Raw genomic sequence first — 14,669 nt, forward strand, 5'->3', positions numbered from 1 at the left:
TATATCTTTAACTGGATAAGTTACATAATAGCCAGTCAAAACACATAAATCACGTTGAGAAAAAAAAGAAAATATATTCCAACATCAACATACCTAATATAATTTCATAAGAGAAGTTTGATATTACATTAGACTTTCTGGGTGGCGATGTCCCAAAAAGTATCTTTTGAAAAATGGCTTATCTATTTTTTGGAAAATATATTAAAACAATAATCGGTGGTCAATTGAATAGTAAGAATTTGAAACAAAAGTAGCAAATCAAGTGGTGCTTTTATGAAATCTTTGAGTACTAAATATTGATAATAACATTTAAATATCTGTAAAGAACTTTTATAAAATTAACAAAGGGTTAGTTGTGAAGAAAAATTACTTGTCCCATCCAAAAGTGAAAATTATTTTCCCTTATTTGATGTCATTTTTAAAAGATATTTTTCTAATTATTAAGTATCAGATATGACTTATATTTAAAAAATAAGTATTAGCTGTCATAGGAATAAGTAACTCTAGCAAAATATATAATTTGGGGTGGCAAGAATTATTTAGCAGAAAACGAAACATCATTGGAAGGAGAACTGCTACACCGACATAATTAATTTCTCCCCTCATATGGAACACGTACACTCTAAACTTTGCTTAAACTCTTTTACAAATTATAAAATACATAATTAGTTCTGATGCCACAAGTCACTGATCACATGGTTGGTTTAAATTTATTTCATCCCTTTGGGCCACACGATGCAGAAAGTAGCACGTTCTTCCCAATTAAACTAAAATTAAGATAAGAAAACTTCAATTTATAGTTTTATATACTATAAAATTTGGTCAACCATCTTAATAACAGTTGTAATGCTTTTAGTCCTTAATTAATTAATAACCATGTGCATCTTGGGGAATCGCTTCCAAATTATCGTGTCAATTGTCCCCTTCTTTTTGTTTCTCCTTTTTTTTTTTTTTTTTTTTTTTTTTTTTTTTAGAAAAAAAATAAACGTGTCTTAATTTTATTGCAATAGTGTCTATGATGGTTAATTCAAACAATTAACAATTCCTCAACTCATTAAGCACAATGGCATAGCGATAATATTTTCTTCTCCAATTAGATATTATTTTACTTTATTATTAATCGTCAACATGCCTGCTTGCTGGCGAGTTAGTTTGGTGATGTCAGCTGAATTCGTTTCCTCATTGATTCATATAAGATGCTATTGTTGCTACTTTATTTTTCTTTTAATGTAAGGACATTTTAGCCCTTTAAGGGCCCATATCTCATTGCCCTACAGTGGGCCCAATAATTAATTTTGACATGACATCACATGCCGAGCTTTAAAATGTTGTGTCTTCTGCTATTTGCTTGGTATATTTGGAAGAGTAAATTTACAATTATTAATGCAAACTAATCTATTCCCTTTTCAACTTTTTCATCTGTGTTTGGGACTGTGCACAATACGGGTTCTGATATTGATGTTACGTAATAGACCGGAATGGTATGTAATTCGGAGAGGGGGGGGTGTGGAATCATTAAGGTTTTTTTTTTTTTTTTTTTTTTTGTGATTGAAAAACCATTAAGTTCTTGTATTGATGTTACCAGTACTAAAAGTGTTCAAAATAATTATTATTGAAACATAAAGGGAGAAATATAATCGAAAAAGAAATAACACACCAAGATCAAAATAAAAGAAATAGCTTAATTAGTTTTCTTCACTTAATGAAAAGAGTACTCTTAAGACTGATTAAAGTGTTCAAAATATTTATTGGAATATACACACACAGAGAGAGGTAGATAATTATAAAGATATAGCATGCCAAGGTCAAAATGATTATATTTAAGCAAGTAAGCAACGTTCCGATTTTACTTGACAGAAAATTCATGAAGATGTGATACATCTTTTAGCAAAAAGAACACAAGATTCGACCAAAAAAAAGAAGAAGAAAAAAAACAAAGAACAAAAGATTATTAATAAAAAACACTAACCAAATACTTTGGCGCAAAATAAATAGGTTTATCTATAAAAAAGAACTTCTAGAATTTTACTGTGGTGAGTCGGTCAAAATAAAATGGCTGGTATGAATATTTCATCAGACTGTATATGCAATGCATGGCTGTGGTCATCCTTAGCTTCTTGAATGCCCCCACCCCAAAAAAAAGTACCCCCAAGAAAAAATAAATAAATCAAAAGAAAAGAAAAATAAAAGACAAAAAACAGCAGCAGTACTTGAGACTATTTCCTCATTTAAGGGCAAATGAATTTGCTATTAAAATTTGAATGAAGATTTTGAATTTTGAATCCATCTTATACAGAAGTGTTCATAATTAGACAAAGTACTACTATTTGCATGTAGAAGCCCCACATATTTGAAACTTTATTTATTACTAAAAGGTGTTGTACTATGACTTAGTTCCAGTCCAACGAAATTCAACCTTCTCAATGACTGAATCAGATTATATATAAAAAAATGAAAAGTAGAATTTCCTAGGATGATCATTTATTGCAACTCCTCAAATTAACCACCATCAAACCCATTCAAAAAGAAAAGAAATATAATGACCGATCAATTTTTTTCCTTTTTTTGAAAAAAAATGACTGATCAGTTAATGAAGGTAGTGAGCGAAAAAGAGTTTAGAAGTATTATACTTGTCTGAGAACTCTTATAACTAATGTGACACAAACATATTATTTACACCCACCCACACGTATAATCGAATTTATGATTTATGGATAAATTGATTTTTTTTTTTTTGGACATAAAATTTTAGAAGTTGGGGTGGTTCATCGAAAGTTAAACAGTGAACTTGAAATATCGAGAGTGGCTTAACATGCTAAGAAACGTGTTTGAGACAAAATTGATATCTCGATAGACTGTACGAGAGAAAAGCCTAGAGCGACTCGATGAGTCAAGTAGACAGAGAGAAATTCAAAACAATAGATAGAGAAATATTGAAGAAATGAGGTTACAAATGTTGCTCTAATACCATATGAAAGAATATATTTAAAATTTAAAGTAGTTCATGAATGATTTACACTCGAAACTTACACGGCTACGGTGGAAGAGATATACATATTTTCATTTTTCAATATGGAGTATATAATTTTACTTGTCATTTCTTTTTTCTCTTCTAATAAAAGAGTAAACTTTGAATCAAGTGTGATCCCAACAAATATGCCGCTCTAATGTTACTTCCAATTACATATGTCAAACTTTAATTTAGACAAGCTAAGAAAGAGATATATCACATGTGATGATATGAAGCAAATATATTCTACCACTAAAGGGGGGTGAGGATATAAATAAGATCTCTTTATTTATGATCGAAAATTTTAGATTCGAATCCTGAAAATAAAAAAACTCTCTAGTAAGAAGCGCATGCGCCTTTACCGGGCTTTTGGGCCAAAACTCACGTGAATTTAGATTGAAATTTGAATGAAGATCTTGAATTTTGAATCCATCTTGTACAGAAGTGTTCATAATTAGACAAAGTACTACTATCTGCATGTAGAAGCCCTACATATTTGAAACTTTAATTTATTTATTACTAGTACTTACTAAAAGGTGTTGTACTATGACTAGGGGTGTACAAAACAAACCGACAAATCGCACCAAATCGATAATCCGAACCAAACCGAGAAAAAAACCCGATTAGTGGTTTGGTTTGACTTGGTTTGATTTTAAAAAGAAAAACTCGAACACTATTGGTTTGGTTTGGTTTTAGCTAAAAAAAGTCAAACCGAATCAAACCAACCCGACATTACATTTATAAAATTTCAAACATATTTTATACATAGAAATATTTATTTATAATGTAATTTATAAATGTTTCTTTAATTTTTTTCATAGTTTTTTGTCTTTTAACATATTATTTCAAGCTTGGAATTAGAATTTTGAATGGTTTAATAAGTTTTATAGCTCAATGATATTAGTAACTCAAATAAAACTCAACAAAAATCAAATCAATACTAATGCTTGGAAGAAATTCATATCTATCACTGAATGACAATAATTTTGATATCTATTCTTTAGTTTTATATTAGTTTAGAAAGTGAAAATACATAATTTAATTTAATTTTTTTCTTTAATATCTAGTCATGTAATTAATACTTATTAGCCGTACTTATTTTAGCATGACTTAGAACTTTAAGATTATGATCATTTTCTACATGCCTTATATATTAGTTGTATTTATTGTAGCATGACTTAGTACTTTTAGATTATGACAATTTTATTTTATGCAATTTCATTAATTTTTTTCGTTAATATTTTAGACAATGTCATCTCATCACGTTTTGTGTTATTTTCTTAATAAATATCTTAATTAGATAGTCGTATCTTACTAGGACTAAAGAAATATTTGAAGTACAAGTTATATGTTTTGTATGAAGACTTTACCCGAAAAACCCGAAAACCCAGCAACCCGAAAAAAATCGAGAAAACCCGAGGTTGAAAAACCCGACTTTTTTGTTGGTTTGGTTTGGTGTATAGATTTAAAAACCCGATGCAATTGGTTTGGTTTGGTCTTTAAAAAATCCGAACCAACCCGGTCTATATACACCCCTAACTATGACTTAGCTCAGTCCAACGAGATTCAACCTTCTCAATGACTGAATCAGATTAATATTATATTATATATAGAAAAAGGAAAAGTATTTCGTTGGATAATCATTTGTTGCAACTCCTCAATTTGACCACCATCAAACCCATTCAAAAAGAAAAGAAATATAATGACCGCTCAGTTTTTATTCTTCTTTTTTTCAAATGACTGGTCAGTTAATTAAGGTATTAAGCCGAATAGTTTAGAAGTATTATACTTGTCTGGGAACTCTTATAACTAATGAGATACAAACAAATTATTTTATTAACACCGTACCCTCCCACACGTATAATCGAATTTATGATTTATGCCTAAATTGATCTTTTTGTTTCTTTTGGAAATAAAGTTTTAGAAGTTGGGTGATTCATCAAAAGTTAAAAAGTAAATTTGAAATATCGAGAGTGACTTAACATGCGGAGAAGCGTATCGAGACAAAATTAATATCTAGATAGACTATATGAGAGAGAGGAGTCTAGAGCGACATTGATTTTCTTTTGTTTGATCTTTTGGACATAAAGTTTTAGAAGTTGGGTGGTTCATCAAAAGTTAAAAAGTGAACTTGAAATATCGAGAGTGGCTTAACATGCTAAGAAACAGCTTCGAGGCAAAATTGATATCTCGATAGACTATATGAGAGAGGAGCCTAGAGCGACTCGATTCAAGTAGACAGGGAGAAATTCAGAACAATAGATAGAGAACTATTTGAAGAAACGAGGTTATAAATGTTGCTCTAGTACCATATGAAGAATATATTTAAAATTTAAGTGATAGAGTAGCTCATGAATGATTTACACCCGAAACTTACACGGTTAATGTGGAAGAGATGTACATTTTTTCATTTTTCAATGTGGAGTAAATAATTTTTACTTGCCATTTCTTTTTTCTCTTCTAATAAAAAAGTAAACTTTGGATCAAGTGTGATCCCAATAAATATGTCGCTCTGCGTAAAACAGAAATGTTACTTCCAATTATATAAGTCAAACTTTAATTTAGACAAGCTGAGTAAGAGATATATCACATGTGATGATATGAAGGAAATATATTCTACCAGTAAAGGGGGTGAGGCGATAGATAAAATCTCTTTATTTATGATCGAAAATTTTAGATTCGAATTCCGAAAATAAAAAACTCTCTAGTAAGGAGCGCATATGCCTTTACCCAGCATCTGGCCTAAACTCACGTGAATTTAGATTAATCGTGACAATAAATTTCCGAGTATTAGATGATTACTATTTTTTTTAAATGAAATATATTCTTAATTAGTTGGGGTTTTAGCAGGTGATGTTGGGACAGTAAAAATTTATATATATATATATGTACCGCGTCTTTATATCAAATCAGTTGATGCACGATACGTGGTGCACGCACAAATTATGATCAATTAATATATTCTTACCTTATAATGATTTAACTATTGCTGTATTTAATATAATTTGATATAAATATTCGATACCAATAAATTTTTGCTGATTGAGACTAGTTTGATGACGAAGCATCTTAGGTATGGTCGGCCGAAAAAAAGGAAATTCCAAGGAAGAAGCAAAGACCGAGTCATACAACTAAGCGCCAGTTCAGTACTAACTATACTAAGTAACGAGTAAGAGTAGTGTCAATTTTGTGTTATAATAATTATTTTATATTATGATGCAAAAATTGAAATGAAAGTAGTAGAAACTAGAAAGCAGCCAGCCATCCACAGCCAAATACAACTAAGCGTGTTTGACCATTTAATACCATTTGGTATGAACGCATTTTTCCATTAAAGACCAGCTGACTGCCAAATGGGCGTTCCCCCACTCTCACAAAAAATGCGTATAACCTAATTGCTACTGAATTTTGTCCAGTTTTTCTCCATTATCCTCTTATAATTTGTACCTTTCTCATACTACTAGAAGCTTTCACAAATTAACCAGAGTTGCTTTCAAGAATGACAATTCTTTTTTCGTTTACATACAAGTGAAAGGAATTTAAAGAATGATAACTTTTCCTTGATTTCTTTGTCAATTATGAATAACTTTTATTTGAATGTGAACAAAAATTAGCATTCAACTTATCTGATTTCTTCTTCTTTTTATTATAGTAGGAATTGTTCTCCGGAACCTAAATTTCTAGACCAAATACCCAAGAAATATCAACTATTAAGAAATTCTTTACGTGGAGTATGTTTTGGAGTTTCAAAAAACTAAATTTGCGTATTTAAGTTTTTGTAGAAAAATATAACTTTAAAACTATTTCTCATTACATAGGCAAATGGAAAAGAGAAAGGGAGATTGTTTTTACAAAAATTATTTGTTTGGGTTGTCTTTGCAAATATATATTGTTAACTTAAAAGCTAAATATTTGTGTTTTTGAGGTTTTGAACTATTAAACATGTGAAAAAGCTGAAATCTTCAACAACACAAAGAAAAGATCAAGAAATAGCTCAAACAAAAACTTCTTCATTGACGGTGTCATCATGAAAATACAATTCACATTAGTAGATATTTCTTCAACAAGTTTTGTCTTTTTTGTTTGTTTTGCACCACACTTGCATGGCGCGTTGGTGACTCATTCACTCAAGTAAGAACCAAACACATTCAAACAACGTCAATATAAATACCCCATTGCTTCCAAATTTACGTACACCAAACTAAAACCTGCATATCAAACCTAAAATAAAAATCAAGAACCAAAAAAACAAAGAGCAAAAACCAAAAATGCCTTGTGCAATAGCAATAACAAGCTCTCCTATATTCTCACCATCACATTCACATACACCAAAACCAGTTTCACCATTTTACTATAAACCATCATCTATACAAATACAATCACCGTTGACTTGCTACAACAGGCATGTAAGAGAAGATGAGGAGCCGTTGACTTGTTCCACGTCATCATCATCGTCGTCGTCGTCATTGATTTCGAAGAGAAAAAGGCCAGCGAATATTATGATTCCGACTGTGTCGTTAGGTTTGGGACACGTTGATGAAACACTAAAAGAAGAGAGTAGGTTGGATGAAGTTGAAGTTGAAGAAGAAGGATACTCTGTGTATTGTAAAAGAGGGAAAAAAAGAGGTGATATGGAAGATCGGTATTCAGCTATAGTTGATGATGCTAAGAACGGCTCTAAACAGGTATTATTTGCTAGAAATTTTTATCTATCTCTTAATTTTGAGTTAATGATCAAAACCACACATCAACTACCAGTTTTTCCTTTTTCTATTTGACTTATCACCATTTATGTATTAAAATACATCGAGTTTAGATAAGTATTAAAACATACCTCAATATTTCCTACCTGAATTATCACAATCTACTCAACTAGGTGTGGTGATAGTTCATTTAGAAAAAAGAATAGCTGATAGTTGGGTGTGAAACTTGTGAAAAGGTTAATAGTTTAGTGTCTTTAACCATTATATCCTTAATTTTTGGACTTTTGAAGGATAACTTAAATTATTGACGGGTATCTCAATCTTCAATTGAGGATTCCAAAATTGGGTTGGGAATTTTTTCTAAAGATAGATACAGGGTATTTGCTTGCTTGAAATGAAAGGGGTCAAATTCCAAACATAACAGAATTGATGTGTAGTAGTTATTGTTGACGATGATTTGTTTGATACTTCTATACTATGTGAAGAAGATTTTGGTGTATTACTAACTCCCACATCAAACAAGCGCGATTTTACGAATAAGTCATATAAATGGTTTGACATAATTTGTATGATTGAGCTGTTAAACTACTCGAATTAATTGAAATTAACGTCATAGACGTTCAACTTCATTAAACAAATCGATACGATTCTGCCTTATAGCGTAATAAGCATGTATAATGAGAGTTTAATGAACTGGTGTGATGACTTACAGAAAGTGATTGGAAGTTATTGAATTAGATAGATATATTCTAATGCTGAGTGTTATTTCCCCTATTTCAGGCCTTTTTTGGTGTATTTGATGGACATGGTGGAGCAAAAGCTGCAGAATTCGCAGTAAAAAATTTAGGCAGGAACATTATAACTGAAGTGGCGTCGAGGAGTGAAGAGGGACTGGAAGAAGCAGTCAGAGAGGGTTACCTCACTACAGACGCGGAGTTTCTAAAGCTAAATGCAAATGGAGGGAGTTGTTGTGTGACAGCACTTGTACAGAATGGAGAACTTATTGTGTCAAATGCTGGTGATTGTCGTGCTGTTATGAGTAGGGGAGGAGTAGCAGAGGCACTCACAGTTGATCATAAGCCTTCGAGGCAAGATGAAATGGAAAGAATTCAACGCCTCGGTGGCTATGTAGATTGTGTCCGGGGTGTGTGGAGAATTCAAGGATCTCTTGCTGTGTCAAGAGGATTAGGAGATTCCCGTCTTAAGAGATGGGTAGTGGCTGAACCAGAGACGAAAATATTGACGATTGAACCAGAATGTGAATTCTTGATCCTGGCATCTGACGGTCTTTGGGAAAAGGTAACCAACACACACTTTTTTTTTATCTCATTTCAACTGTAGTACAAACACGTGTCGTCTGAAGCTTTGAAATTTTCCAAGTTTTCAAGTTTATAATGTAAATTAGGAGGCTAAATTTTCTTTTGTATAAATTTTCAGGTAAGTAATCAGGAAGCAGTGGATCTACTTAGACCTTTCTGTGTAGGTGTTGATAACCTACAGCTTTTATCTGCTTGCAAAAAGCTTGTTGATTTGGCAGTAACGAGAGGATCCGCTGATGACATAACCGCAATGGTCATTCAGCTGCGCCAATTTGTTCAATAAACCAGTGCTTGGAAGAATCTGCTCGGATAGTTGATGTTCATATGTGTGTCATCGACTGGACCACTTCAAATGACTCTTGACATTTTCTTGGAGCATCTGGAGTAAAATTTCATTTGTATAGGCTTAACATGTTAGCCACTCTGCTCGATGGAAGCAAAGTAGGTTATAGAACGACATGATCTTCGTGTATATTATCCCCCATACAAATGGAACGGATGACATGTCAACCTTAATCATCTAATTAGATATGCAGTTTTAGATTTTAATGGCTTATGAATTGTATTTTCTTGTCTTTTTTAGCGGACACTCAGAATTAGATCTTCTCGAGCTTTACTTTCTGATATATTTTTTTTCTCATTTTGATTGTTAAAAAATTGATCAGCTGTAATGCATAAATAATTTCACTGCAGCACTTGATGAAAATCATATAACAGGTCCATTACAGATCATGATAAACAACTACAAGCCGTCAGGCAATTTTCTATATTCTCAATAAACTAGTGGCTTTAAACACCTTTAGGAATGAAGTTGAAGAGTAATTTTGAAAGAGACGTGTCGGCTGAATGAATTCTTCAGTTGAAGATACTATTGCAAAATGCTAATTAGACCAGTTTTCTTCATTTTATTAACGGTTAGAAGACCCTTTCGGCCCTCTGATATGTGTTTTTCCATGACGCGCTAAAAGATGTAACTAAAGTATGGTCAGTATACTGTCTACCATTATAAAGTTAATCTTCTCAAGCTTTACATTCTAATATTTTTCTTTCTCATTTTGATTGTTAAATAGTTGATCAACTGTAATGCATAAATAATTTCACTGCAGCACCTGACGAAAATCATATAACAGGTCCATTACAGATCATGATAAACAATTACAAGCCGTCAGGCAATTTTCTATATTCTCAATAAACTAGTGGCTTTAAACACCTTTAGGAATGAAGTTGAAGAGTAATTTGAAAGAGTAAGCGTTGGCTGAATGAATTCTTCAGTTGAAGATACTATTGCAAAATGCTAATTAGACTAGTTTTCTTCATTTTATTAACGGTTAAAAGACCCTTTTGGCCCTCTGATATGTGTTTTTCCACAACGAGCTAAAAGATGTAACTAAAGTATGGTCAGTATACTGTATACCATTATAAAGTTCCATATTTGGGAGCTGAATTGTTCACACAATTAGGTGCAAAAAGCAAAAGTGGAGGTAAAAAACAATAAGAACAGCACCAACTGCAACTACCTGAATGTGCTGAAATTTTGTTCATTAGACGCTTCATGGAATCCAAAGCTAAAGGAGATCAATTGCATCTTGGAGACTTGGACCTAGGGGTGTTCATGGTCCGGTTTGACTTAGTTTTTGGTTAAAACCAAACCAAACCAAACCAATTAAGTCAGTTTTTTTTAATATTCAAACCAAACCAAACCATTATAGCATAAATTCTATCGGTTTGAAGTTTTATCGGTTTGGTTCTGCTTTTGCGGTTTTGGATTTTAAGAATGTATTAATACAAGAGCCTTTGAATTAAATGGTAAGCCCAAATACGGCTTTTGACGTGATCCACTCAAATCTAAGAATCTTCTTTATTAATTCATTAACTTTATTTTGGTATAGGCATATGGATATGGGTATAGGAATTCTGAAACATAACATCTACTTTTAAGCTTATTAATTCTCCCTACATATAGCCTTTTGATATTACGCGGTCATGCGGAATTTTGTTATCGAACTCGTCGTGTTTATGAAGCATTGAGGAAAAAGCACATAAGTTAAAACGAAAATGATAAATAGAAAGACAAAGTCATCTACCAAATCTTTTAAATTAATTGCCATTTTCTTCCCTTTAATTTGTTACGGATAAAATGCTAGTCTATTAGTAGTAATTAAGATGGCATGTAAAAAGAGGGAGCAGTAAAACTCGATAAGGAAAAAAATTATTCTTTTAACAAATTTTTATTTTATTTTACCTAAACTTAAATGGGCTACACTTTTCACTTTCTAATTATTTGAATTTATATTGGACTTGGTCTGAGCCAAAATTTTGAAGAAGATATAGATATATATATATATATATATCATATTTTAAATATGTATGTATCTATCGGTTTGGTTCGGTTTTGGTTCGGGTTTTTTTGGTTTAACACCAAACCAAATCAAATGTTATCGGGTTTTTAAAATTTAAAATCAAATCAAATCAAACCAAGCCGGTTTTCGGTTTATTAAGTCGATTTTAACTCGGTTTAACTCTTCAGATCGATTTTTCAGTCTCATTTGACTAGCCCTACTTGGACCTACAAAAGAAAATGTCTTGAGCGGTAAATTTTCCCAACGAGAAGACAATGCAAGTAGAAGTAGAAGACAAAAAGGAAACCAACATGAAATGGGATAACTTTTGATAGAACTTCCAGCATTACAGTTCGTGTCTAAACTAAGCAAGCAATATACAACAGGGTGCAAAACGAAAAAAAAAATAAAAAATGCTTAAGTTGTTGTGTCAGAAGTGGGATTTGAACCCACGCCCTCTCACGAGGACCAGAACTTGAGTCTGGCGCCTTAGACCACTCGGCCATCCTGACTGGTTGGTTGAAAAAGCTGTCTAGTTTAATTATTATCAAATCTAGTGGGCTTCAAATAACCTCACAAACATGGCACCGAAATCACGAAAATACAAAAAAAAAAAAATTAAGTTAAATTTTTACACCATCATGTTAACTATTAAATGTAACCAGTGTCTCAAAAGGCTTTGCTAGGACTCGCCTCGGGGCGGAGTTCTTTAAAACACGCGAGGCTTACGTGTGTCGTTTGATTTTGTGAGGCTACCAAACGCTCTACTTTGCGCCCTGAACACGCTAAGAGTTCTTCTACCTCAATTATCTAAGTGGAACCGCTTGCTTTGTTTCATGGATTTATAACTGGCAAAGAATTGAACGACATATCTTTGAAAGATTGAGTTTGACTCCCTAAGTAATATGCTCTATGCTCAAAAAAGTAAATGATAAATTCTCACTCATCCTTGATGAATGCAAGTCGTTGCTTGATGATCTCGGAAGGCCACTTGCGCAACTCATCTTCAGAGAATCCAATAATGTGATTGTTACTTTAATTTGTCTAAATATGGTTGTGCTACTAATGATAATGTAAATGATTATATATATTTATATATATATATATATATATATATATATATTTTTTTTTTTTTTTTTGATGACATGGGAACATCGCAACCGCTACCCCCTGGTGCCTTGGTCGCGAAAAGATTTCCGCATGCAATAGCTCGCAAACCACACGGAAAGAGGTAACTCAAGACTAAACAAGCTCGGTGCGACGAGCTCGACCTGAAGAGCAAATCCCTCCTTTGTCTGGCCGGGGGATTTATATATATATAACTTATCTAAATATATTTATATATATATATATGTAACTTATCTAAATATATTTATATATATATTTTTAACTTAAATCCTTTCCTATATAAGGAAGGCTTTATTTATGCCAAATTCTCTTAACCCATACACAAACGACTCCAACGGGTGATTTACCCGAGATAAGATGGGATATCCCATTCCCAGGATTAAGTTTGAGATTAATGTTATACGCTATTTGGTAGACCATAATTACAATCCTGAGATAATTTAGTTCGTGTACCAAATAACCCCAATGGTCTCCTTATTTTGTAGTCTATTTTAATTTTTTCTGATAAGCAAATATTTATTTAACTATATAATTATATCACATGAAATCAATAAAAAATAATACATAACATAATGCATGAATCCGTAAATAAAATAGAAAATCTTTATACTTATTGGACAAATACATTATCCCATTTCATTAACTTTTTTTTAAAAAAAAAAAAAAAAAAAATCACTCAAGGTTGACAAAACATGACAATAGAAAGCGTGATATTTTTTTTTTTTTTTTTTTTTTTTTAAACACAAACTAGAAAATTTAGAACCTATTTCCCAATTGATCTTTTCCTTAAAGCCAAATTTTCATTTTCACCCAGAAAAAGGAAAATTATTTTCACCATTATCGTATGCTATCACTTCCCCACTCCATCTCTCTCTTCAAAAGAGAACCCTCGCCCCACCCCCTTTGTACTATGTACTAATAACATAAAAAAATCTAATAAATTATATAGTGTTGACATATTATTATAAGTGAAACTATATTGATAATTTAATATCTCTACACTAGTTAATATAAAGTAAACTAGTTAATCCTAACGACTCAATTTAGCCAAATCCCTTTGCTCCTAAGGACCCATCTACCAACGTTTCCAATAGGTGATTTGGCAGAGGAGATTTGATATTGTTTTGCAAATATTTATTCCTATTATGTAGTTATTTTTTATACATATAGTAAAAAAAAATATATATAAAATATAAAAATGTTATAAAATCACTTTCTTCTGTATTTAAATTGTAAGCAAGCATAGAAAAGAACTTCCTAGTTGGGTAGATCCATTTTCCCATTTCGTTAAACTTTAATATCCAAGTTGACAAAAATTAACAATACAAAGCTTTTGATATCAAAATTTTCCTTTTTCTTCTTTCCCAATTTATTTTTTCCAAATCCAAATTTCCATTTCCACCAAAAAAAAAAAAAAAAAAAATCAATTTTGAGCATTGTCGTATACTATCGCTTCCCCACTCAATCTCTCTCTTCAAAAGAACCCTCTCCGACCTCCATTTACTCTCTAGATCTCTCTCTCCCTTCAAATATTAAATTTAATTATTTTTACATGCAATTAGTAAAAAAAATAATGCAAGAATTCGTAAATAAAATATATAATTTTTTTTATCGTTATCATTTCTTCCCTAAATTGGACAGATTCATTATCCCATTTCATTAACTTTAATCTCCAAGTTGACAAAAAATAACAATAAAAAGCTTTTGATATCAATATTTTCTTTTTTCGTCTTCCCCAATTGATTTTCTCCAAATCCAAATTTTCCTTCCCACCAAAACAAACAAAAAAATATTCCATTTTTGAGCATTGTCCAATACTATCACCTCCCCACTAACCATCTCTCACCTCCTTTCTCTCCCTAGATCACTTTCCTGTTCTCTTTTCGCTTTTTCCCTCGGAAGGCTCCAAGGATTTCTTCTTCATCATATACCACCTTTTCGTATCTCATTTGTGAAATCACACTGAATATGTTATTATTATTTCATATAAAATTAATAAAAGATAATCTAATACATATAATAAAATAAAGAAAATAGTTATAATTCTTTTATATTGTAAGTGAATATAAAAAAAAGTAACAATAAGAACTTTTCGATCTCAAAATTTTATTTTCTTTCCCAATTGATTATTTTTTTCCAATTTCATCCCAAAAAAAAAAAAAAAAAAATC

General features: G+C 31.6%; 1 protein-coding gene and 1 non-coding gene across 2 annotated transcripts; one reads left to right on the top strand and one right to left on the bottom strand.

Annotated features, from left to right (window-relative positions):
• The first annotated feature begins 7,187 nt into the window (after window positions 1–7,187).
• LOC132068381 (putative protein phosphatase 2C 53) lies at window positions 7,188–9,648 on the top strand. Its single transcript, XM_059461952.1, has 3 exons — window positions 7,188–7,695; window positions 8,494–9,012; window positions 9,151–9,648. The coding sequence occupies exons 1-3, from the start codon at window positions 7,279–7,281 to the stop codon at window positions 9,313–9,315; spliced, it is 1,101 nt and encodes a 366-aa protein (XP_059317935.1). The 5' UTR covers window positions 7,188–7,278; the 3' UTR covers window positions 9,316–9,648.
• Window positions 9,649–11,799: 2,151 nt separating this feature from the next.
• Window positions 11,800–11,883, bottom strand: TRNAL-CAA (transfer RNA leucine (anticodon CAA)). Its single transcript has one exon. It is a non-coding gene; the product is annotated as a tRNA-Leu (tRNA).
• Between the last annotated feature and the right edge of the window lie 2,786 nt (window positions 11,884–14,669).

Source organism: Lycium ferocissimum, chromosome 8 (assembly GCF_029784015.1).
Source record: "Lycium ferocissimum isolate CSIRO_LF1 chromosome 8, AGI_CSIRO_Lferr_CH_V1, whole genome shotgun sequence".
Taxonomy (NCBI): domain Eukaryota; kingdom Viridiplantae; phylum Streptophyta; class Magnoliopsida; order Solanales; family Solanaceae; genus Lycium; species Lycium ferocissimum.